At 44.4% G+C, this 26,865-nt stretch overlaps 1 protein-coding gene across 9 annotated transcripts; it reads right to left on the bottom strand.

Moving 5' to 3' along the window:
- On the bottom strand, positions 1-26,599 carry LOC6530442 (transcription factor collier). 9 transcript variants are annotated; one of them, XR_005560720.1, is made up of 12 exons: positions 25,890-26,599; positions 21,391-21,608; positions 21,266-21,321; positions 15,162-15,235; positions 13,598-13,666; positions 3,790-3,871; positions 3,545-3,725; positions 3,079-3,360; positions 2,863-3,010; positions 2,509-2,801; positions 1,843-2,091; positions 1-1,390 (listed from the first exon to the last, which is right to left on the bottom strand). XR_005560720.1 is itself a non-coding variant. In XM_039372867.1 (11 exons), the coding sequence occupies exons 1-11, from the start codon at positions 26,072-26,074 to the stop codon at positions 1,302-1,304; spliced, it is 1,674 nt and encodes a 557-aa protein (XP_039228801.1). In that variant the 5' UTR covers positions 26,075-26,598; the 3' UTR covers positions 1-1,301. The 9 variants fall into 9 exon arrangements, 4 of the variants coding, with proteins under 4 accessions (XP_039228801.1, XP_039228800.1, XP_039228802.1 ...); XR_005560719.1 differs by having other exon boundaries at positions 1,589-2,091; XR_005560723.1 differs by having other exon boundaries at positions 1,589-2,091; positions 3,608-3,725; positions 25,890-26,598.
- Between the last annotated feature and the right edge of the window lie 266 nt (positions 26,600-26,865).

Genomic DNA, 26,865 nt, shown 5'->3' on the forward strand with positions numbered 1-26,865 from the left:
TTTTCATGGCGTATTACGTTTATTTTAAATAAATTTTATTTAAATAACTTGTTAAGATTTACAAAACAGAGAGCGTTGCTAGATTGTTATTATAAATTATTGTATTGTAATTTACAAATCGATTTTGCGGCTAAGTTCTGCTGTTTATGCGATTCTTATAGATATGCTTGTATTGGCTGCTCCCCATTTGCGAAGCCAACCATTTTGTTTTTTTCTTTGTTGTCCATATTTTGTAGTTCTAGGAGTGCAAGCGTACATTATTATACAATACGAATACAAATTACAGTAAAACTCCTACAAATCGAGCAATAAACAATAAACTTAAGCCTACATATGTATATATATATAGTATGTGCACCCCCAGATATCATTTCCCGGTGTATGCTAGGCTTAGCTTCTAGTCAACAAATCGGTAGTTTATCAAACACTGACTTGAATAGCGAAATGTATGAATGTATGTCTAATGATGATTTGGTGTTGATTTTGATAGACAGTGGTTCGATCAAAATGAATTTCGAATTGTGGATATGATGGGCATTATACAAATATGTTTGAGTAGTGATGTGTTTGGGTTTGTTTTAGGTGGATATTAGGACTAAGTGCACGATATGTTTGCCAAAAGTTTGGTATAAATTTGTTGTAATATTACGCTTAGATATGCTGCAAATCTGGCTTGTATATCTATGTAGGTATATAACATTTTGATTTCGGTTCTCTCGACTGGCAGAGTGTATTTTCAAGACTTTTTTTTTCAATATTTTCGATATTAATCCAAGAAAGTATCGTATACAAGCATTTAGTTATGTCCAAAAGTTCATTCAAATTGTATCTGTTTTGGTATATCTTGATTCGTATTAGAATTGATCATCATGGGTAAATATTTTGTATAATTTCCTCTATTCACAGTTCCGATTATTATTAAGTTTTATTTACTTTGGGATAAATATTTACAAAATGCATTTTATCAAGCTATTTTAGAACTATTTCTGCCCGATCTTAACTACTGGGTTCTTGAGCCCCTTGCATGATATGCCCTTCCCATCTCTCATATGTTTTCCTTTACTTTGATATGGTGTTCTATGCGTATGTTTATAAATCTATTACCGAGGCATATTCAAAATAAGTTATAAACGGGATTCAATCAAAAAATTTACAACTATATCAATAGATTTTTGAATTTTGGAACCATTTTCATCTGTTTATTGCACTTTCGAGCTTCTTGTGGATTGGCGTGGTATCTGTGACTCCAGGGGGAGATTTGGGGACTTGGGGCCTGCCAATAGCCTCATTTAGTAGTAATATTATTTGGTTGACGTCACCAGTTGGGTGCTGTAGCCCTGTGTGTTGCAGGTGGGCAGGGCGAAGGGATTGAAGCTCAGACTGCTGACCCCTGCAAATAGTTAAACATTTCAAATATTAAATTGATGCACATTTTTATGGGAGCATATGTGCAGTTCAGTTATAAGGACTAGCACTTCTAGTGCATTTTTTTTTGCCAGGAAAGAGGGAGTTCAACAGAAATCTACCGAAAGGGGGGGTCGTTTTTGGATCGATTTAGAGTCTAAAGGATAATGGAAATTATAAATACCGTTAATCGTGTGTTGTCTGTGGTGTTTTGTTGATGGTGGAGTAGTGTTTTGAATGCTCAGTTTTGCTTCAGCGGCCCCATCCACACACCCATTCACACACCCGAGGGCCAATTGTGGGCGTCCTTGCAGTTTCGGATTGATAGATGGTGTCTGGCCGTGTGTGTGCGCTTTTCGCTCGGACTTGTGGGTGGTTTGTGGGTGGTTGTGGGTGGTGTTGGGCGTGTGGCATTTAATTTCAACAAAATGTCGTTACTCGGCCCCAAAAGTCCGGCTCAACCTGGTACATCATCCTCATCCTCCTCCACATCTTCATCCTGCGTTCAGCTCCATCTGGCTGGCATGGGGAGTCCGGGAAACGCTTAAACGGCCGCCGCCGTGGCTGCTGACACGGCCGGATTGTGCCACGGCTGGTGGGGATGTGGGTAGTGGTGGTGCGGGTGGGCCGTTGCCGCGTGGTGGTGCTGCACGAACGCCTGGTGCCACGTCGACGACACGGCGGACACTGTTGGAATTAATGGCGAAAATGCACTTTGCTGAGCATACTTTGTTCACTTTGTTTGGGTTCGGGTTTGGGTTTGGGTTTGGGGAATTGGAGGGCAGTGGGAATGATTCGGGATGTGGAGGCGAGACTGGTTTCTCAGTTTATGTGGGGCGGTATTCATGTGAGAGTTATACAAACAGAAGCTAAAATCAACTTAAGATGTTAAACGAATTCGGGGCTTTCTGAGACAGGGGTTAGATTAATGATGGGAACATGAGATCATCTTTTGAGAATCTTCGAAACTTTTTAAGACAAAATAGTACTGTTCAAATTGGATTAATCCATTCTATTTAATATCTCTCTTATTGGGACCAATGAAGGCAGGACTTTTCATGAATTATTCGCCACCAATGATATGCCAAGGATCGAGAAACTTACTTGACGTGGAGTTGAAGACGCTGCCGGGCGACGAGGAGAGTGTGCCCATGTTGGGTGTAGGTGCATATCCATTCGCCGTGGCCGCCACCGCTGCACTGGCCGCCGTGGCACCGTAGGATCCTCCCGAGCTGTGCGGCGTGGAGGCGCTGCTGCAGTAGCCACCGCGTGGACTCACGCTGCTCGACTGGGCACGCTGGTAGTCGTCCTCGGTCCACTGGCCGGTACCATCCTGGACACTGACCGCCAGTTGGCCCGCATAGGAATTGAAGCCCGTCGAACCGCCCGGAGATCTGCTGCAACACGGGTTGGATATTAGTTTCCGCTACGTAACTTGGGTAGTAGCAATGCTCTTACCTGGGCATGGAGTATAGTGCCTCGACCAGATCGGCGGCCCTCTTGAGGATTATCTCCTTTTGGAGCTTCTCGGGATCGCCGGGATGCCGGGGAATGAGCTTCTGCAGGCGCTGGAAACCGTAGTCGATTGTGGGTTCGTTGAGAGCTGCTTAAAGCGTTAATCAACAGGTTAGATATGGAGAAGATCTGGGCAGTCATATAGCAGCAATCACTTACAGACATAGACGAAGCGACCGGGTGATCCCTTGCAGAACTGTTTGCTCTTGTAGGACAGCGTCACCTCCACCACGCCGGGAATGTGCCTGGGCGGTGTCTGCACCCGGATGGCATGCGAGGTGATCAGCTCGCTCCAGACCAGCATGGTACCGAACACAACCTGGAGGCCATCGAAGAAGTTGTCGCCCACTATGATCACGGTGGCGCCACCGGTTGTCCAGCCTTCGCTGGGCGAGATCGCCTTAATGCACGGCGTGGCCACTGGCAGCGGTGGGTAAAGACCTGCAAATGGATTCCAGATATGCAGGGGTTAGTTGAATATATGTAACAGTTTCTAACGCTTCGGAATTGCCAATTGCTACGAAAAGAACGAAAAATTCGGGGGGTTCTTTGGGGTACGTGGGGGATTTCTTGGAAATACGTGAAACAAAAAATTGGTCGGAATAATTGGAATTTTGCTACGGACCATCGTAGGTACTGTCGGGCGCTAGGGGGTGACCGGAAATGGACAGGGATGTGTTGCCTGTACCTTCCGTGGTGTCCAGCCGCTTGGCCCTCCGTCCGTGCTTCGAGTTGTTGTGCACGAACATGTTGTCGGAGATGGCCAGTAGTGGTCCATCCACGGCCACCTGCGTAGAAATTACCACCTGGCATTAGGAGATTCTCAATTAATATGTTGAACCGGTGTGGATGCAGTAGGCGTTCACTCACCTGAAATCGGCGCATATCCCGCGGGTTGCCGGCGTTCTTCAGGCAGTTTTGATTGCACTTCAAGAAGAACTTCAGGAAGAAGCTGCAATAAATGGGAGATACCAAAATTAATGCACTGCTATGTTGTACAATAAAGAAAAGTGTAATCTTGACATTTTAGTGGAGTTCTTAAGTTTTCCCTAACCCAATAAAAGACATTTTGTTAAGAGTGATAGCATTCCGAAAATATTTCCAAGCTCTAGTGAAGTTTTCTAGCATCTAGTTTTAAGTAAAGATAAAATATTTTACTTGTTTATATGCTAAGACCTATAAGGGGTTAGTAAGCATTTCTGCACCTTCTCTGTTCGTAAGGGCCAGAATGTGGGACCATAAATGGTATCGAACCCGTTTCTCCCATTGTGCTGGCAATTATCAATCAGTTGTGGATTTATGCCAGCTTCAATTAAGAGTCTTTACGATGTTCGCGTCCACGAAGGCGACTTTACGAGCCGCTAATGACGGGTTGCGCCTTTTTGCTGCCACTTGTGCCGCCAGTTTGCCTGGTCTTTTCTGGCCAGATGTGTGGCCCGAGGCTGTAGTGAGTGCCCTTGCGATAAGTGGGGTGACAGCCGGCGAATGTCCTGCGGCCAGGATGCGAGCCTGTTAGTTAACAGCCGAATCCAATCCGACTTCAATACCATCCAATGGAAACTGACACCCGTGCGCGGTGCATTTAAATGGTGAAATACTTTTATGCATCCGCCGGCGACATGATACGCCCTATCTGAATCCCCTCTCCCAACTTTATATTTGCCGAAATAATATTTTCCCTTCCGATCAGCGGGGGGAAACGGGAAAAGCGACGTTGTGCTGGCAATTTTCATCATATTTTTTCCCCGTTGTTTTCCACTCGACAAATTTAACAAATTAGCAGGGAGCTGGAGGGTTGAACTCTGGGCAGCGGGTGGCATCTGCATATGTCCTTGTCCGATGGGAGTGTCGCAAATTTGTTTATACTTGCGACACTTTTGTTCTTTGATTCCATCGGTCTCCCTATTAAAAACACGAGCCCAAATAGCTCTTGACATCGAATTTCCTAAGTACATAAATCTTTAGCCGTGCGATAAGAAACTGGCACTCGAGATAACCACTAAAAGCAATAATTTCAATTAAAACTGATAAAACTAATCCAATGAGTAGTATCCAAAAAGAGCCAATCACAAAGTGTTTATAAATAATTGTTTAGCTTTATGCGCGAGACTTATACTCTTAAAACCGGTCTTTAAATTATAGTAGGCACGAGACAAAATTCTAAATAAAGATATTGAAAAAGACCAGATTGTTTAAGTAGTTTTAAGTTTCTGAAGCACAATTTATATTGTATCCCCAACAAATGCCAGTATATTTTACTTAGTCACCGTGTAATCTATATTCTATTTATCTTTGAAGTAGTAGGGCATATAAACTTCGGCGTACTAAACTAAACTTATATAATATTACTTGTATATTCAGCATTAAAAGCCAAGTGTGGCGCTTATCGAGAACGGCTGTGAACTTGTTGGACTTTGCGATGAAAAAACAGATGTGAGTGGATGGATGTTATCCATTATGGAAAAAAAGAGCATCAGAGCGGGCTCATCATCATTAACACAAGCAATCCAGTGCGCCATCCCCCGAGAATTGAGAGCCGTGTATCTGTCAGATACAATATCGTATTACGGTGCGGCAACGAACGTGGAAACTCACAGATGCAACTGCAGTTTGAAATTTGAATACGGATCGAGTGTCTAAGGATGGGGATCCTCCAGGATAATGATTTCACTTGCCACAGCGATGACTTCATCCCCGAGACACCAGAGCCATCATCACTTCGAGGCCAGCCTGCATTTTTCTGCATTTTTATGGGCAGCTAATTGACTTTCTCGGAAGCATCCTGCCCCTCCACATGCTTGAATTACAATGTTTTCAAAATATCCTGACAGGACACATAAATTCACGAGGTCCCCCCCCATTTGCATATGTCTTTAAGAAGACGATGTTGCATTTGGGGAAATCTAGCAGAGCACACAAGTCCTGACCAATTCAAGGATTTTTCCGCGGGAAAAATCAACCAACCATAGACAACCACCACCCACTTGGTGGCAATTAAAAATTCCAGTCGCGTGCTGTCAATAAATCAAAGTGTCTCCCATCTTGGCCTTCTACTTGCCAACAAAGTTAGCGCCTTTGGCCTCTGCTTTGTCCCTTTGTTTTGCCAGCAACGCGAAATTTTCATTTAATGAAAAGCTACGCATCATCAAATGCTCGCACATGACATTGGGACACCTCCGCTTGGCATTTTCGATGGGCCCAAATTGGCAGCTCAGGCACGTAGCGCCAACGAAGTGCATAATTGGTCATTCATATTTGGGCGAGGGGATTGCGCCTTGGCGGTGTTAGCCTCTTCGATTGGACGGAGATTTCTTTTTCAGCTGTTCGCAATGTCCTTCGATGTTTTGGGCCCGATTGGCTGAGAATGCCACTGAACCGAAGGTGCTAAAATAGTCTAGAAAAAATTTGAACTTCAGGGTGAAACTTATATGTACATATATGTATATGTATTCACTTTCAGGCTGATTTTATAATATTGTAATAAATTAATTGCATTAACAGGTATTTAGAACATTAGTTGCAAAGCTGGTTCAAACTATCTGCAGCTCTGTTTTTCTACGCTAGCTAAACTCTTAGTCTAAGCTTAAGCCTTTCACCTTTATCCAGGCCATCTGAGGCACAGAAAATTGAAATAAATTCCCAGTATCCTTATCGAAAAGCGAAAGTTTGCTGCTGTTAATGGTTTTGCAAGGAGCCCCGGCGATTAAGTGTAAATTTGCAAAGCAACAAGAGTGCGAACAACAAATTGTGGCATTATCTTTGCATCGCCAAACAGCACACAAATTTAATGATGAATTTCAAAAGGACATAAATCGCTTTGCCAGGAGGCTCCTTCCGCATCCCCCCCCCCAACCAAACCAAACCAAATCAAGCCACCCATCCAAGCCAAACACCCAGTTTTCCCGCTGATGTTATCTGGTCATGGCGTGAACAGAGCCGAGAGCGTTTTTGGCGCACGCCAAACCAGAAAGGATCTCAGGTGAGATGGTGAATGGTGGGGCTGCCCGGGGGCAACTTGTCTCTAATTTTTCACTAACGATAATATTCAAAAATGTTCAACTTTATTGTCGCATAAACCCAATGACTATGGCGGGCAATGACAGCCGACTGGAGTTGGAGGAGGCCTGAAAATAATGCGAAAACTTACTTTCGCGCCATTTCTATGCCTTTTGGCATTTTCTCCACCGAAAATGTACACAATACAAAAAGCGAGAGCGTCACGAAAACATGGCCGTCGACAAGGATGAAGTCACCATTTTGGGCTTCTATTGTTGCTTGGGCTTTATTTATTTATGCTCCTTCTCGGCTTAACGCTCCACGCTTGGCAGGACCAAGCAGCCCAAGGATTTCGACTGCGATTCCTTGCCACCATCTCACCATTCCACCATCCGTCCCAACCCCAAGTTTCATTCTGAAGTTCATGGCTTTTTCTTCTATATCTTTTGGGCTCCTTTGTATTATAATAGACTTTTTTGTGCGGGGGATGGCGAACTTTACGGGCTGCGTGCCGTCTGCAGGATACGCTTATCCTTTTTGCCGGAAGAGAACTTGTTGAAAACACTTTCACTTGGTGCGTGAGGAGGCTTTCTCTCCGCGGAGAAACAGAGAGCGAAAGTGAGTGCCAGATACTTTGAGTGCATCTTATGGATTTGAGTGAGCTTTTAACAGCCCGAGCTCAGTTCACATCGCCTTTATTTTGTATACATATAACAACAGATATACGTATGTCCAAATATATATATATGTAGATATATTTTTGGGGTTGCTTTGGGACCGAAAGTCATGCCGCTGGGACCGGGAAAATACCTTCTGAATGGTCTTGTTTTCCTTTTTTTCTGGGGAGTGCTGGTGGCTTGTTGTTCTTGGGATTTCTTCATCTATAAACTGATTATTTTTGTACACACAGACACACACACTCACGCACGCACGCAGTGCGAGGTTAGATATCAGACAACGATAAAAGTAGCTGGCATCAGACGCAGATAGAATGGCCACAAAAAGATACAAATGTATCTGAGACGACGACGTGTGTGTGTACGTGTATGACCTTATCCCTTTGCTCTCCACCGAACCATCAAATTATCGACCTCATTGAAATGCCCGAATTATGCCAACTATTTTGGCATGTGTGTGCCGGAGTGTGTTGACTGTCAGTTAACGCTTTTAATGCCATTAATTATGCAACAGGGGTAAATGGCCGAGGAAATGGCTAACAGAATCGCACAGGCAAACACCAGCACACCAACTAATAGATGAGTTTATCCCAAGATGATGAGCCGAGACAAAGACAATGTACACATTGGATACGAGTATAGTTCGGATCTGTGCATTTTTAATCTACATTCCGGTGTCTTGAGGGCTATTTCAATTATGCACATTAGACGTTGCTTGGTTAATTCATTGGGTTAACCTCAGGGAATGGATTCGGCTATTTAAAGGGTTAACAAAGTTATCAAGATGGGCGGAGAATTCAGCACTGATCAATGTCGCAATTATCTTAATTTATAAAAACCAAAACCTTATGTATATTGCAATACGTCTAATCATCTATGTATTCATCACTTTGTAGAAATGTTCTATTATTTCAATGGCAAACGTAGCTAGCTTTTGAATTCACCTATTTATGATTTAATAAACTACATTTCCCAGGAGCAAACCTAAATTCAGCCTGCCAAAAATGCGAGTGCCAATTGAAAGTTCGGAGAAATGCAAAGCGTTCGAAATTTGCATTAATAATTCAATTTCAATAGACAGTCTACTACAAATATGCAAATGCGGCGAACCTACAGTCGTTCTTTGAAATGCAAAAATTCAATTCGCATGCCACATCTAAAAATCTATTGATTTACGAGGTGCAAATCAAATGCACTTCGCACACCTCAAATTCAAACGCAAACTCAATTGTTTCCACTTCAAAGATAATCGTCAGAGTCTATGAATATAATACCCCAAACGCGTAGGTCTTTCATGTTTTTTGTGCTATTTATTTGGGGGAGAAGTAGCTGCAATAAAAAGCGAGAAATATGCGTTGCTTCTCATATCTTTATCGATAATTAACTGCTATGGTCCCTCACACCACGGCTGTCTGCGCGGGATGTCTGCCCAATATTTCATGGGCGTACTGTCGATAGCTGACCGCAAATGCCGTCAAAATCGTCTCTCTTTTTTCACATTTTGTGTGTTTGCCTCGCTTTGAATATTTGAGCAGGCCAACTGGCAGCCAGGAGTACGCTTTCCCTCGTTTTCCCCCCGAATGACCACCTCCTTTTGGGTGGCAGGACACGACAACCAGCCCGTCCAGGTGGCTGGAATGCATTTAGAAAATTAAAAACTGTAGCCAACAACTAGCAGCAGTTTTGTCATCGTTTTTAGCGCGAGTGCGATTATCAAGGCATGCAATAATGGCCCAAAACATTGGCTCACCTCACGCAGCACAGTGAGGGTTATAAAAAAGGGGCATCTTATGAATACTGGTTTAAGGCCATCACATTATTCTGTTTTACATCATTAATATATCTAAGTGTTTTATATGTTATTGTTGACATTAAGTTTAATTTTGGTTTAGTCCTGCAAAATGTTTTTGGCGCCCCCGGTGGTGCTGGGATTATATTGCACTATTCCAATCACTTTCGTGTGTTTTGCTATGTATACTTACAAAAGTCTTAATGAATATAACATTTTTACGTGTTTTTGAGATACTGAGAGCACCCTGTTTCTTGCCTCGTCTGTTAAACTCTTCTCCCCACGTTTTTGCATATTGGACACCACAAAATGTCAATTCTATTTGCTGCCAGCGAAAAGGGGGCGGGTCTTTTGGAGGGTAGTTGGCCGGGAGTTGGCACTTAGTTTATTTGTCGCTGCGGTGGACAAAACGCTGGCAAATATAGAAAATTGAAATAAAGCGAAGAAAACACCAATGACGTAGATAAATGCAAGAGTGGCAAATTTCCGATTGTTCGCCTGAGAGCTTTTTCCACCCACACTCAATGTTTTGTTTTCCGTTTTTCGTTTTTTGTTACAACGCTTTCGATGTTTGAGTGGTGGTGTAGTCAATTTTTTGATTGCCCCACCATTTACCCAAATTAAAAAGTCGAACGCTCTTCGCTTGTCACGCGATAACCATTTTAATGACCACCAACGATAACGATGCCAATTGCATGGCTGTCAGTGTAATTCAAGTCATTACGCATACGCCAGATGTGGATCAGGAAATGATAGCCAGCAAATGGAGCGGAGTGGGAGATGCGCGAAATGAGCCAAAATACAAATAAAAACCCACTCAAGATCGGTGAAAATGTGTGACAAAAACGTGGAACATGTCGCAGAACCAACAACACAAATACCTCGAGAAAAAACAAAAAAACAACAAGGACATCACAGGAACAGCAGCAGCAACAACAACAACAACGACCACCGCCGAAGTGAGCTTTAAATTCACTTAATTATGGAACACACACGAAGTGCATGCCAACAAACTGGGAAAAGGGCAGAGACAAAATGCGTGGCAGTCGATCCGGAGACAATGCGAGTGTCCACTGTCCACCGTCCAGTGTCCACTGTCCTCGCAAATCATAAATAAAAAAGGAGTCGAGAAAGAGAGAGCAGGATTGCAACCGCGACTGCGACTGCGACTAAGCCCTCATCACCTGCCCCAGGTAATTGCAAATCCCGCACCGATCTATTCCACTGTGGTGCAAGCATAACCAACTTCGAGTTCACAGACTTGCCACTAATAAAGCTTAATATTTATTTAGAATATTGTGACAAGTAAGCACACACAAGGTGTCATGGTAGGTATTCCTTCTTCAAAGAGAAGCCTAATGTAATGCGTTCTGCTTTGATTTAGATCTGTTTTCCCTATGCCTTGACCCACTGTGCCGCAGCTTATTGTGTGCACAATTTCGGCATCTCCAAAGCCTCCTCTTGTGGCCAACTGCAGATCGGTTGCATGAATAACAGAAATTCATCAATAAAACATGTGCAGATCGCCGGCGAATGTTGCTAGTGGCTGGTGAGCAGTGACCAGTGACCACTGGCTGTTGAATAGTGGCCACTGTGTTGTGCAGCTCTCACGGCACACGTCCGAACGTCAGTATGTGGCCAAAACAGAAAGAGAGAGATGCCTGTTGGTAGATGGTAGTTGGTAGTTGGTAGCTGGCAGTTGGTAGCTGGTTGCTCTGGGCCCAAAGTGGTGTTGTTGTGCTGTTGCTGTTGTCATATCGTATCAGTTTTTGGCTTTCGTCAGCCACTTGGAAATGCAAGTCGCTATCCCCCTGGATGCCCCCGATTTGGAATTTTCAATCAGTTCCAATTGTTGCGCGCCGCTGACAAAGTTTCGCCCGGATCGAGTCGGATTGGATGGATCGGATGGATCGGATGGATTGGAGTCGGTGGAGGGGCATTTGCTGGCTTGAGTGGCAAAATGCGTTGGACCCCCGGGCAAGTTAGCGCTTTAGCTGGGGATCCACCTCCTCCTCCTCCTCCTCCAACTCCTTCGCTGGCACGGGCAGAGGCAAAATTTAGTTGCGAACAGATAGATTATCCCGGGGTCTTTGTCTTCCCGCCGGCGGCATGATCTACTGGCATATCAATGAGCGGGCTGGATGGGCTGGCTCTGGTGGCCACCGACTGATCCATGCCGCCTTTTAAGCTGATTGCAGATGGGTGCTGCTTTGCTGGTAAATGGTAGCTGGTAGCTGGTAGCTGGTTAGCTGGGAGTCAGCAGTGTTTTCAGCTGGTGATTGATATGCGTCCGAGCCGCAGGAATGGAATGCAATGCCGACAAAAGTTACAGCCCGCCTGACAAATGCGACATGTGGACGGGAAGCTGGCGGGGATCACAGGTGTGAGCGTGTCACGATAGCTCAATATAACTATTCTTTAAGTAGCTAGGAGATCAGCAAATACTTATTTTTAGAGGACAGCTATACGAATAAGTATTTGGTTACCATATAGAAAACTAAAGTTCCCATGAGCCTTTAGTTTCTAAGCTTTGCTTTTCACGCTACCATCTCTAGGTAGGATTAGCCCATGTGTGAGCTGGATGCCCGCCATCCCGGCTAACAAGGCAAATAAATAGAGGATAAATGAATTAATAATCGTAAATATCAAGCGCAAAGTGTCGCACCCGGGCACGTGGGGCAGAAAAAGAGATGGGATGTAGTATCTCCAGCTGGAGATTGGCCAAGTGTAACTGTTATTCCAACGGATGACATTCTGGAGCAGCAGAACGCCGAGCAATTTTAACAAGATCATAAATGTGCAGCGGGCGATCTGTGATCTTGCCGAGATCGTGTTTGTCAGCCAGCTCTTTGCTGTGTGGCAAGAACTGGCTGGGTTTTTTTGTTTTTCTTGTTTTTTTTGTTTGTTTGTTGGTTTTTGCCACTTGAGCTTCGATTTCCTAATTTGCAAGCTCAGGTGAGGTGGGGTGGGAGGCTTGGTGGTTTGAGCCAGAGGAGGCAATCAATTAAATTTAATTATGACACCAATTATGGCCTGATTGTCAGTGGGGCTGACTGCCAGCAACCGGTCGCACTTTAATAATAGAATCATTAAGCGGAGCGCAGAGATCTCTGTTCGCAGAAAACCCACCATTGTGGGCAGTCTCACAAATGGCAATGGCAACTGGAAACGCAGAATGGAGTTGGAGTTGCAGATGGAGATGGACTCCACATAGGCAAATAGTTGGGGACACCCTTCGCCGGAGGTCCGTGGATCGGGCATTACGGGGAATCACACAGGGCGCTGATTATCATCTGCATAAGGTGTGCCTCAATTTAATGGGGCCTAGGGACTACAAAATTGCTTAACAACTCAATGAGTTCGGCGGCAATGGCAGTGCGCGTTGGCCAGGAATGGTTTGGCTTAAATGCTTCAGTTCATGGAGTTGGTTGGGGCACGCTTTATAGGTAGAGAGTCGGCTGATAGCTGATTCTATTTCAAAGACTTTAAGAAGGAAATCCTTTTATAATATAAGCATACGCCTTTGCTAACCGCCTTCTTGCATCCTAATTTGTTTAGCATTTTTGGTTTCCTTAAATTGCCTGCACTCAAATAATATTTCCGAAGCCAATTAGGGCGGGCACACGCCAGGAAGGCTGAGCAGGGGGCGTGGCGGCCACAAGGATGTGCACACAATTAGCATAATTCGCCTGACACGCGACGGTCGACGGGTCGCGTTGGAGGGGGGGTTGGGTTGATTCCCCGGCTGGAAAGTATCTTTCAAGTGTCGGATTGCCGCGCCGCGAACTGCGCGTCTCAATTTACAATTTATGAAAATAGAATTTGCCACTGCCATTTTGATGAATTTTTGTTTGGTTGGTCTCTCTCTCTCTCTCGGAGGACTCCCTGCCACTCGGTGTTGCAGCTTCTGTTTCATTTCAGCTCCCTTCATCGAATAATGGGGTAAGCCCCCCACCACCCCGTGCTTTTCGAGCGCTTTGCATGTCTGCCGCATCGTGTTTTATATTGCAGTTGATAATAATGCCAATAAATCAACGATACGCATACACAGGCCGCAGAACAGAACAGTACAGAACAGAACAGGCTGACAAAATAAAAAGCCAGCGACGATGATGAAAAGCAGCTTAAAATGTCATCTTTTGTGTGGCGGAGCAACAGGACGAGGTCCTGCACAGGATGCGGTGATGCCAGAGAAGAATGAACTATGACTACTTACCGATCAATAATGACGGGGTCCGATGGCGTCTCGTTGCGGTTACCACAGCTCTTCTTATCACAGCAGCGGCTGAAAGAGAAACAACAGTTTGGGATAAATTTCAATTCAAACTTTTAGACTGAGCTGATTAACTAAACAATATCTATTAATACTAACTAAATCAGAAAGCAAAAGAAACACATTTAACGCTTTAGGTAACGCCCATGATTATATTATATTACTATGTTTCCATATCAAATTTTTCTTTTCCAAACCAATAGATCATGGTTATCTATAGGAAAACCATCCTATATACCATCTCCTCCAGCTTAACCCAGTTCTACTAAACTTTAAAGACTTGCCAAAGCCATGTGACAATTTTTGGGGGTCAGACATTTGTCATTGCTCTGCACTTATCCCTTATCTGCATCTGTATACGCACTCGTATATCTATATCGAGTTCAATGGCTGCGTAATTTTCGACTGCACAGCCCCTGGGCTAGATGTAGAAAACAAAAAAACACATCGGAGTATAAAGAGGGGGCTGGGGGTGGTGGATTGAGTGGGCGAAACGGGTGGTTGTGGGTCATCTGGGGGTGGTATTTTTGGCTTGGACCCGGCTTTCGGCTTTTGGATTTTGCGTTTTGGGGTTTGGGTCTTCGGTGGGCATATATAACATAAACATGGATGACTGAAATGGGCGCAAAGCCAAAACGATAAAGAAGACGTCCTCGTTGTCCTGCCACTACCTCTATCTCTATCTCTATCGCTCTTTCCGCGCTCACCTCCCCTCTCTCGCTCTAATGGGGGAGTCTGCAACCCCCGTGTGTGGGTGTAAGTGTGTGTGTGCGTTGTCCCCTTGTTTTTGATAATGCTACGCAAACATAAAAACTGGGTGCCAATCCGAAATAATAAAAGATGGCCGGCCCAGCAACAACAACGACAACAACATGCGGCCAGTGGTGGTGGAGGCTCAGAGGGGGGTGGTAAAGGGGGTTAGCCGGCTAAGGCTGTGTGTAATTTTTGTTGTTGTTCGGCATTCTTTCAGCGAGGTTTTTTTTGTTTCTTTGCTCTGCCGTTTTTATTTTCTACGCAACCTTCAACTGTCAGAAAGCTGCTAGAAGGGTGAACAGCAGCCCATGGAGCGGTGGGTGGTGTTTGGGGGTGTTGGTGGGTGGTTGTGGGTGGCGACCATTTATACGTTTCAGCTCGCGTGCGTTTGAGCGTGAAAATAAAACGAAGGACACTCTGCCGCTCCGCCGGACGGAGCTTAAAAATCAACAAAATTAAAGCAGTCCCTTCTGGCAGAAACTTGGGGGAAAGCGTAGGAAAATCGTAAGAAAATCCAGGGAAAATCACGGAAAAAATACAGGCAAAACAAATGAGAGCTCAGGTCTCTCTATAATTTGAGTGGCTGTGGCAAGAAGCATCCCTTTTGGATAAAAAAAGAGGCAAGTTTAAGAAGCTCCAGGGAGTCGCTTTCCGAATGCCCGCGAGACTTGCGATTGCGTTTCGCAAATCAGTAAGGAATAGGTGTGGATTGGAATGCCAAAGGATATTAAATCACTACTAGATAAGCACTCACCTGCACATCACCTCGTGCGTTAGGAGCACGCGGCACATCTCGGGATTCTTGTCCTGACCCTCGTATATGATGGCCTGAAATGGGAAATAATGTAATGTAGAAAAGGTATATGAAGGTTAGAGTATAAGCTATATTATGATATAAAGACTGGCTTCTAGTACATTTTACTTATTCTATTAGATATTGCAATTTCTTTCCTCTCTCGATTTAAGACAAAACAACACAAGTAAGGCTAATTGTTTTGACCAAAGCTGAAAGATTACAATCTCATGGATTTTACTACCTGCCACCAGCACTCGAATAAACCCCACGTGACCCCGATGTTAACCCTCTGCCATCGACACCCGACCGCTCGACAAATTTGACCCCTATGCACAATCGTTTTGGGCTAAGACAAACACTCATAAATGCTAATTACAGAGCCCCGAAAACTTTGAGTCCGCAAATCGACATATGGGACACAATGCAAATATTGACAATGTCCACAATTTTTACCTCTGCATGGACATAATATCCGAGGGGTATTCGGAGGGGGCGTTCTAGTATTTGTGTTTGCCCAGTGAAAACGCCACTCGAACTGACTGTCTATTTGTTTGTTGTTGCCTCATTGCTGTGGTGGCAGTGAGGCGGCGTTTCATTCGAGGGGGTGGTGTGTTTTGGGCCAGGAATCGTGCCATGTGGAAGGAACAGCAACCGCAAGTGCAGCGTTCGGCAATCTGCTGCAATTTCCACAAGCCTCTCATGTAGTTCCAACTTCCAACAACAAATAGATAAACAAGGGTATGAGGTGGATTGTCAGACAAAAAGGCGCATAGTTCTCTAATTTAAAAATGATTAAAGCGGGTGTCTTGCCACCCCTCCTCCCCCCGCCCGCTGACCGTAATCCAACACTCATCCAGCGAATTAGTTGGCAAAAACACGGCATATGCGAGGGGTGAAGGACGAGGATGTCCTGCGGAGGGTGAGAGGATCATTCATCAACTGACGCAGATACACGCAAAAGTAATAACAATAACCGAGTGAGGAAGCCAAAAACCTGAGCCGTGTGTGTTCGTTCATCCACCAAAAAGTAGAAACAAAAAGTGAACAGAATCCTGCCACTTGCCGTCAAGGACGAGTGGTTCCTCTGACGTCACTGGCATATGTATGCATTTGTTTCCACCTTTGGCAGCGAAACTGTATCCCGGATTGATGAGCCCTTGCACAGAAGCTGTGCCCAACCAGATAGATAATCAGAAATTAATTTTAATGCAACCAGCAGTAGTCCTCCAGAATCCCACCCTGTATATGAATAAATACGTATATATATAGGGCCGCCCCCTGTTGTTTTTGGCATTAGCCTGGGCACATGTAAAATTATGATCATCCCTTATTATCCCGTTTGTCAGGTTAATAATTTCCCCGCTCCATGGTGAATCCTGTAAAGGATCAGGCAGCCCTCGATGGCCCAGCTCAATGTCCAATATCTGCGAGATATTCAGCATTACGGCTCGAACTTTTCCGGACGGAGTGCAGCTAATTATAGGCCGGACTAGCATGGGATATCCTTTTTATCCCAGCCCGGGGTAATGGACTTTCAATGTTTTCCCAAACAGGACATAAAGTTTGAGTGCGATTTTTTATGTGACAACTTGTATTTGTCACCTGTTTATTTTGTCGTTAGGAAGGCGGGGGGAATGTCCTTCAGATTTAGTTAGTTTTTAGTTAGGAAGGTAATGCCAAGATATCAATGTCCAAGAAAAATGGTTAACAAATCGTATTGGTCCATGAAAACAAGCAAAGCTAAGTTCTCTAGCCCAGAAAAAACAACTAACTTGCCCAAATAACAAACTTGCCTAAAGAGGATACAAGCAGGAATCATCATCCATCATCCTTGCGGTGGGATGCAGAAACAAACAATTAGTTTGTACCTCGTACTCCGTGTTTATGCGGAAATCCGAGGCTAAATGGCTCGTCTAATGAAAAAAACGGCAAACTAAACGAAAGCCACTAAAACTGGAGTAAAAGCGTTTAAACTACGATTTATCAACAGGACAAAGAACAGGAGTCAGCGGCAGGACAACAAAACAGCAAGAAAAAATGCGCAAAAAAGCGAGTGATGAAGTGATGACAGGACAGGCAGAAAAAGGGCTCCACAAAGGGGCTGTGGATGGGGGGATGCAAACAGGATGAGCCGAGGAAGCTTTTAAATTTTAAACGATTTCCCATCAAACTGCGAGCGAAGAGTCGATTTTTTCCAGCATTTTTGCAAATTGTTATTATCGCTTTTGGAATAAAATGAATCGACGCTCGCTGCATTATTCACGCACTTGAATGCTGCATGCTGCATGTTGCATGTTGCACATACTGCATATTTAACGTGCCAAATAAAAATCTCGCCAAACAAGATAAATTATCGCGGACAAAGGGGCGACTGAAAAAAATGTTCGCAAAAGGGCACACAATAAAAAAAGAAATACAATAAAAAAAACGAATAAAAAATGCCATAGAGGGTAGCTCTTAATTTATTAAAGCTACATTTATCGGGGCAACGCATAAATTGCCCACCCAGAAGAAAGGACACCGAAAGAAAGGTTACCGCTGCAAGGACTCGTGCATCCTCAGTTCGCAACTCGCGCATTTTGTCGAGGGAAATGGGTGAAAAGCCTTTTTTGCCGGGCCCTTTTCCTGCATATTTGCATATTTTTAGGGACACGGGTTAACAACGTAATGCCAACTTCTTGAAAAACGACATAAACGAGCATATTGAAATGTGCACTTTCTGAAAAACAAAGGCATGTTTCCCATTGGTTTTTTTGTCAGTTAAAAAGTTATGAATTATTGATTGTTTGCTATTTTATTATACTAATAAATGTGACCTTTCAATGAACCAGCGTTTATTTATTGGCAATATTAAAATATTCTATGTTTTTAAATTACAAAAAAAAATTACTGTGATAATGCGGAGAGTGTCAAATTTTGGAACACGTAGATTTTACAAAGCGAAAGTATTAAAAGCTAAGAAGATTTTACCCACATAACGCAGTGCAGTGCGCATTTTGCACACCTTTAAAAAACCGAAGGTCCCCCAAGGGACCCAAAAGATTTTCAAAGGGGAGTCCGCGTGCATTACACATTTCGCATAATGAGGACGATATCATTTTTCCGCCTCTTTTTGCTCCCTCTCTCTCGTGCTCTCTTTATGCCATATGCCCGTCTCTTTCGACCGCAGAAATGCACTTGCCGTGAAATAAAAGCATTTTTAATCGCATTGCGTGCGAGAGGGAGAGCTATCGTGGGGGGAGGGAGGGGTCGCAAGCAGGGGCGGGTGCGAGCGGGACGGACGGAGGGCGCACATGCAAATGTGGAGATTTCGCGCAATCTGTTGAATTTATTGAGTGGCCGGCGGCGCCAGTGACAACAACAATAACCATTTGCCATTAAGCGAGCTGTGCGCGTACAATTTGTTAATAATCGAAAATGATTCTCTCTCTCGGCTTTTTAAGTGTTGACATACAAATTAATTTTATCGCTTAATTAACACGCGCAGACAAGAGCATGTGTGTGTGTGTGCGATGGCTATAGGTTATTTAATGATGCTGCTTTTCGGATTTTTTTTTTTAACCGTTAGTGGTTGGATAAATCGGGTAACCGGTTGGCGGATCCTTGTCACCAGTTCGTCTGGATTTTTGGGCCCCTTTCAACCACTTTATGTCTCAGTTATCGCAGTGCATTAATCGCCCGTTATCAGCCCTCTCACTCTCTCTCTGCCCCTCGAACGCCACATACATATATCCATCTCTTTCGGGTTTAGGATTTCGATGCGCTTTTGTGCGTGCATTTGTGCGTGCGTTTTAATCGCGATAAGCGCAATTTTGGCAAAACACAAAAACCGGGCCAAAGGATTTGGCTATTGTTTTATGCCGGACCCTTATAGCACTGCGCCATCCTCCGCTGTCCGCTGATGAAAATGAAATATGATCGCCGAAATGAGGCGATTTTCCGTGCTAGCATCGTTAGCTCAAATTGCAATTGCGACGCCTCCCGTTCGAACTGTTTTTGCCCGTTATCTGATCGAATGTAATTATGATTATGACCATGATTTGCTGCTGCATTCGCCCAGCCCAAAAAAAGGGGTTGTAAGGGTTGTGCGTCTCTGCTGCTTTCCCGTTTTTTATTTGAGTCCTGCCACGTGGATGGATGCCAGTTGACAATTGTCCTGCCTTCCTCCTGCCTTCTGCCATTTGCGATTGAGACAATTCCGCCTTAATCGCATTCGGCCCGCCACAGTTCCCAGTCTCGAGTTGCAATCCCACTTGCTGCAGATAACACTCGCTTATCCCCGCCTTACCTGTTACGCAATCCGATAAGGAAAAGCGACACGCGACAAGAGACAAACGATAAAAGACTAACGAAATGTAAAAATCCAAAAACAAGCAGTCGGAAACAAAGGGTCTGTAAAGAGGCAGCCGAACCCACCTAATCCGATCAAATGATTGTTCACTTCCCAGCTTGCGACAGTTTTCAAATTTTCCCAGGTTAGGGGTAGGTACATCGAAAGTGAAATGGGCAATTCAGGGATTCAGAGAGGAAGGAACTAAACTTATATCTCAAATAATATACCACCGATATGTGAATATGTATTTCTTTCGAAATCTTATTTCGAATTTGCGAATGTTGTGAAACATATTTGAATATGGTAATCTACAATGAGTAGCCATCTGGGAATCTGTCGCATTTAGCCCGGGAATTCGTATGTCTCCTTGAAGACCCATTAAAGGGCTGGTAATTACTCACTGGCGTTATTAAAGTAACTCTAAATGGCGCTATTCAATTTGTCGATAAGCTTTAATTGCCTAAAACAATGCCCATAAACAATCGTCTGAAGTCATTTTCTTATCAGCAAAGCCTACAAAAATTCAGCAAAAAACTTCACACAGACCTTTGCTCTTACGGACATTTTGTGTGTGTGATATTTTTAGCAAATTCAATTGATGGCGGCTCAAATAATTTTGCGATTAAATTGCATTCGCACAAATGGATTTGTCACCATAAAGTAAGCAAAGGGGGCGATGTCGCAGGCTGTCGATAATTTGTGGACAAATTTATTGCGCGCTCGTTTCTGATGCGATGCGAACGGGCTAAATGGGCAAGAAACGCCCACAAAAGCGGAGAGAAACTGAGAAAAGCTGGAAAAGCAAGGGGGTTAATGGGGAAGATACGCCGAAAGGAGCAAAAGGAGCGGGCGGAGCAATGTCTATAAAAATTTGTCACTCGAGAAATTAATTGCCCTTGAAAAGGCCGAAAAAGGAGAGGCAAGGAAAGAATGCCTAGCGAGGCATTAGGTCCACAAAAGCGGACATATGGTGCACCAGGACTACAAGGACTACAAGGACTAGAAAAATGCCCCAGGACCTGCACGCACCCACAACAAAGCGCATTAACAATGTTCGATCCCCGTGCGATTCTCTTGATTCTGTCGATTTCCTCGCTTCTCTCGTTAGCCCCGGTCACACCCCTTTTGTCCACGCGGAAAAGTTGGAAAAGTCCTGGTTGAAAAAGAGCTGCTCGTTTGACGGCTCAATTTATTGGCCAAAGGACACACCAGAAAACACCAGGACACACTTAATTAGCCATGACAATCAATTTCGAATGCAACTTATGCTCGAATCAGCAAAACAAACATCGTGTTTGGAAAAGAGAGGAAATGCACGGAAGCAGCCAAGTGGAAGGAATTGGTTTTTCATAGCCTGGTTAACTTTGGCCCTAATTTGCAGTGAGCTGCGTGGTAATCAGGAAGTTCTTAATTTATGTAAGTGGCAATCGCAAGATGAATTGCAAATTCACTAAGTGGTTTTGAAGTTGTTGTGTCCCTAGAAAGCTTGTTTCCGGTTTTCTGTGAAGGAAATCACTCAATTTATTCAAATAAGTTGCTGGGCTGTAGCTTCTTGTAAGATGTGTAAAGGACTCAAACTTGACTTGTTAGGAATATATATTTTTTATGATTTCTAAGCATCTAATAATAACATCCTGCTGCTATGTATAGCATCATTGCTTTTCATTTATGCATATAGATCATCTATAACTATTAGCAAGTTCGAAGAGTAGATTATTCTTGGACTCACCTGCTTGGTCACCGAATCGATGAGTCGCACGAAAATGTCCTGCTCCTGGCGAGCTCCTAGGAACGGAATACAAAGCATGCGATCATATAGGGTTCCATAGCCACTTTATGGCACTTTCCACTCACCATTTGCGTAGAGCAACTGCAGTCGGTACTGGATGCCATTGTTCGTCTTGGTGGCGTCCGACTCCGAGTCCTTCTCGATGAATCCAATGAAGGCCGTGCGCTCAATCTCGATGGGCTGTCCAGCCCGATCATATAAGGCGATCACGAAGTGGAAGAAGTTCGACTTGCGCAAATTGCTGGGCGGCTGCTTCTCAAAGTGGGCGCGGCCGATGCCCAAACTGCAATGGATCAGAAACGAAATTGATGATGTGAATTAGTGAAATGTATTACATGCGAACAGAGGCGGTAATTATGCCATTAGCTGGGTAAATATGGAGTCGGCCTAAAGAGCCTCTAATTGGCAGCGAGAGTCTAGTTTAGTCTAGTTGGCCAGAATTAGGGGCAACTCAATTAGACTAGAGAGTGACATTCGGGCAGCAGCTCAGTATTGTGACAACTATCATTAAAAGCGCATAAGCAACATCAACGTGACACAATAATCCTGATGTATGACAGTCCTTGTTGTCCGCCGAACGCCCCTCCCCTCCCGCTACACTTGAAATATTTTATATACTCGTACATTTGCTGTATGTGGGCCAAGCAGACAGTGGGCAATTATCGCTGGCAGGACACGTGGACACTGAGCCGCAGACGGAATAAAGGCTTGTCCTTGCCCCACCCCTCTCCCCTTCCATATGCTAAATGTCAGGACTTCGTGTCCCCTGTACCGCTCCCCCCCCCCCCCCCCCCCCCCCCTTCCTTCCATTATCAACAGCCCTCCTGTCAGCGAACAATTACCGAGCAATGTCGGACTGCAAAGGACTAAGGTAGGGTCCTGTTCTCTCTTCGCTGTATGCATAACGAACAATTTAATTTAGAAAATGCTGATTTTATCAGATTTTTTGTATTTGCGTTATTTCCTGCACTATTTATGTGCTGCTCCTGTTTGCACAGGCAATGTCAAGGAGCCGCATGTCCTCGCTGGCCAACTGACTCGGGGGTCCTGCAATTATATACACATTTGCCAAAGGATAATGTCGCCATCAGCTAATGATAGACTCCCTGCCGCCTCCCCCGCTCAGCTCTTCGCTCCAATCGAAAGTGCAATCGAATTGCGTCCTAGTTATTAAATAAGTGCTCGGGATACCCAGTGGATTTGGTGGACAATTTTATCAGTCGGCATTTGGATTTGCCTTTCTGCTTTTCATCAGTTCTGATTGCCTTTCAACGGCTGAGTGATACGATTTAGCGAGTCGTGGAAGGAGCTTTGATTGAACTTCCCTAAAGAAGTAGCTGGAATATTAGGTTTTTCTTATCTCAAGAGATATGTTTGTAATTGTAAACTACATTGTGTATGATGCCCACCGCAATTCAAGAGACTTTAAGTGACGAGAATGTTTATGAGAAGTGCGAGCTTAACATAACATAAAATACATGCGGATAATGCCCTTTGCGGACTTCATGTGAATCTGAATACGAATTTTGCGAAGGAAACAAACACATTTTGCGGTGCTAAAGTTGATTCACCCACAGGGTGATATCAAATTAAGAGGCAGCTTTGTTTGCTGGCATGGGGAACTGGGAAAGAGGAAAAGAGGAAAAGCGGAAGTTCAATGCGATTTTCACCGGCAGCAGTAGTCACCTTTGTGGGGGGCGGAAAAGCGGTGGAAGGTGCAGCCAGTGTACGACATACGAATGCCAGACATGTTACATTCTGGTGAAAGGTTATTGTTATGGCCATGGAGTGGAGTCGAGTCGAGTGTTCGAAAAGTGAGCAGCACAATAATGCCGAGTACATCCTGGCAAATAAAAAACTTGTGCCAGTACCCCCTCAATCCCCTCAAACGCCTAAGTCCTGTTTTCCGTTTTTCTTTTACCAGTTTACCAGTTTTTTGTTTTCTGTTGACTTTTCAACTCGACTGGCTGGAAATTGTGGAAAATCGTTCTGCGGCAGTTTGCCAGGACACTTTGTTTGCACTTGCCGCCAATTTGCCACGGAGCAGAGCAGCTAAAAAAGAGATATAGAACATTTTTGTGGCCGTTTTGCTGTTGATTTTATTATGCCAACATTTAATTGTCGCAAATCGATGCCCAGGTGGCCGGCAGGAAAAATAGCAGAGTGGTGGAAAAACTGGACTCCTTCGTGGTCACGTTTAGTCTATTTTGCTTTCCACACATGCGAGTCCTTTAAAAAAGGCGACTTTATTGGTGGCTGGAAATATCCTCATTGTTTAAGGACACTTTACGGCCATTTGTTGCAATCTAGAGCTGAAGCTGGGATGAAGCTGTAGCTGCTTCCATTTCTTCTCCCTGGACAATCTTTGTTGAAATAAATTTTCGAATATTCCTCTGATTTACGAGCAGCGACAAGAAGTACAACACACCATTGTGTGTGGTTTATGCACTTTGTTTATAGTATAACATTGTTTCTGCTGTTCCAGTTAGATGTACTGATAAGTGTTTAAATAAATGGGTTGCCACAAACATATTGAGCAATTATCGGAATTGAGCAGATTTATTTGTCGCAAAAGTTGCGTGCAAAGCGTAATAAATCCAAAACTCAAATCACAAAAGTTTGCATTCTATATTCTTGGTGGTGAGAGAAATTAGTGATTGGAGAAGTTAAACTGCTATTGTAAAATTTGTTAACTGTATTTGTATTTCATAAAGTATCAAATCTGAAAAGATTGTATTTTATTCATATATAAGCTAAATTTATAAGAAAAGAGGGATACGAATCATTTTTAGAACATTACTTTCAGGCCACAAATAAAATTGTTTAAAATAACATTACTTTGGAAATCACTAGGTTGATTGCAAAAATTATAACTTCGACTTTTCTAGACTGACATGCTTAATATTGCGGCTCCCGACAAAGAATCATAAGTTTTTTAATAAACTAAGTGTTTCGAGTTGAGCAAAATGTTTCCTTTCTCATTAACTTTTGATTACTTTTAATGTACTTTATTTTTGTACACAATCAAATTGAGGTTGTTTACCACATGAATTCTATAACTCGCATTAAAACTTCAATTTCTTAGTAGAACTTTCACTAGATTATAATACAATCACAACTTGATTACCTCGTATCACAGCGCATTGTCTTATTGTCTAATGTCTGAATGTGATTATGATTCTGGTTGGGATTGTCCTGCCTCTGGATGTGATTATCGAGATGGTGATGTGGGTGTGGGTGTGGGTGGGAGTGCTGATTTGCCGCCGCTGAATGAACAAATCCCGCTGTCATTTCGCTCTCGCTTTCCGTTTGGGCAACTCGCGCACTTCTTCTCGGCGCGAACATCTCACGCCAGAAACATCTCAAACGCAACTAAACAAACAAGGACCAAGAAAAATAAAAGCTTTTCCCGAGCAACCCTCTGCCGGGGGTCCTTTTCGTCCTTGAGTGGAGAGTGAAGAGTGGAGTGACTTCTTGGGAGTCGCTTCATTTGGATGAGGCGAAAGTGAAAGTCAAAGTCCAAATAACATCCCTTTTCGGCTCAAAGTCCCCCGCATTATCCCCCATGTAGTATCATCCCGAAAAAGTGCGTGAACCCAAACATTTTGAGTGTGAATTTCGAGTGAGTCTGGGATCTGAATGGACGGACTTTGTTTTGGGGTTCATCTTATGGCGCACAGGGTGGGTGGCGGCCATAAAAACTCGCCCACTTCCCCGGCTGACTGACTGACTTACTACGTTTCGGAATCGCTCCCCCAGGGGCCGCCATATATTGTTGGACTTGGACACACGGGATGCCGGCTTTGGCCAAAAGTAAACAAACGCACTTTTTTTTTTTTCTTTCACAGTCTTCCCTTTTTGGAGACTTCTTTTTGTTTGGGCTCTGCGTGCGTGTGTTGCTGAAACATTGTTGCGGGCACTTTGGCGCGTTTTCTCTTGGAGATTGGAGATTAGGGGAGAGATTAGTAGAGATTAAGGGGCTTTCCCGTTAAGCCCACCTTGTTACATGTCAACAGTAAATGTTGATGGGCCCTCGTTGGGCGCCATATCATAAGCGACATTTCCTATGGGCTTAGTGGCTGCTTATTTCATGGCCTAATTTATCTAGTAGCAAGCTTTAGTTTTTGAATGGGATAATGGGCATCTTGCCTTGGTTTGTAGTTGATACGATAGTTATTGATCCAAGTTTATTTACTGCTAATTTGAAAGCACGTTTGGCAGCGGTATACCATTTGATTTGCAATGATATATCAAAAAGCAATTAATCTAATTAAACTGAATGATTAATCAGAATGAAATGATTTTACATTTAAGTTATGAGGCTTCTGCATCACTACTATCCACCAAGAATGAGCTATGAAATCTACTCTTATCGCAGATTTAATTTAGTAGACCAATTAGATTAGACTTAACACTTAAGCACATGGAAGATCACTTATTTTGGTCTCTTTGGGTCAGTTTTTGTAGATTTGCCCAATAGTTTTAGGTTTTTGGTCTTGGCACTGGGAAGATCACTTTATGGGGTCATTTTCGGGTCATCACTTAACCCTATCCCGTCACTTACTTGCTCTGGTCGACGACTGGCTGCATGGCCCACCGGCTGCCCAGCGGCTCCTCCTTCAGCGAGGTCATCGGTCCACGCGGCTGGTTCATGTCCACAGCGGCGGTGGGCGGCAGGCCGAACATCAGGCCGCTGGCGGATCGCGGACCGGAAACGGCACTGGGGTACAGCTTCCGGCCCCACTCCATGCCCAGCTCCAGGGTGGGCCAGGGGGAGGCCGAGCTGAAGCCCGGCACCGGCTCTTCGGAACGCAGCTTGAAGCCGTCGGTGGCAAACGGATGGGGATGTGGATGCGGATGTGGATGCGGATTCGGATGGTGCGAATGCGAGTGCTGGTGGAGATCAGCGTACGCGGCGACGTCTCCTCCTAATCCTGCGCTGGAAATTGTGGCTGCCGTCTTGAAGGCTCTTTGCTAGGCGATTTACTTTTGTTTAGTTTCTTTATTTTTGTGTTTTTTTTTGTAACTCGATCGGTTTGCGGTTTGGTATCGGGTGCCTTTTTCTATTATTTTGGTTCTTGGTCTCCGGAGAGCTGGCAATCAATCGCGAAACGAAAGTGAGACAGTGATGGTGTGTGTGGGTGTTTTTGGGTGAACTGGCCAATGCACCGCAGAGAATTTGGGATTTTCGGAAAATTGGTCTCGCAACAAGTTTGAGCGGCGCGCGCTACCGTCCCGAGTGGCTGTTAAACCCCAACTGAATCCTTGCCAGCGATGCTGCTGCAGCAGTCGAAAAGAAGCGGCGGCGACGGCGCAGCAGCAGCAGCAGCGGCAACAGTGGCAGCGACGCAGCAGAGCCGCATAGGCGGCCGTGGCAGAAGAAGCAGTGGAAGCAGGGTAACACGGCAGGCCAACGAGAGTTTTGAAAATGGAAACGAAACGAGTCTGCGCCACTGGGAGAGCGGAGAGCGAGTGCCGCCGGGGGTGGGGGTGGCTGCAGTCGAATGGCCAATCCCGTGGAGAGACGCAAAGCTGTCAGC

Source organism: Drosophila yakuba, chromosome 2R, assembly GCF_016746365.2.
Source record: "Drosophila yakuba strain Tai18E2 chromosome 2R, Prin_Dyak_Tai18E2_2.1, whole genome shotgun sequence".
NCBI lineage: Eukaryota > Metazoa > Arthropoda > Insecta > Diptera > Drosophilidae > Drosophila > Drosophila yakuba.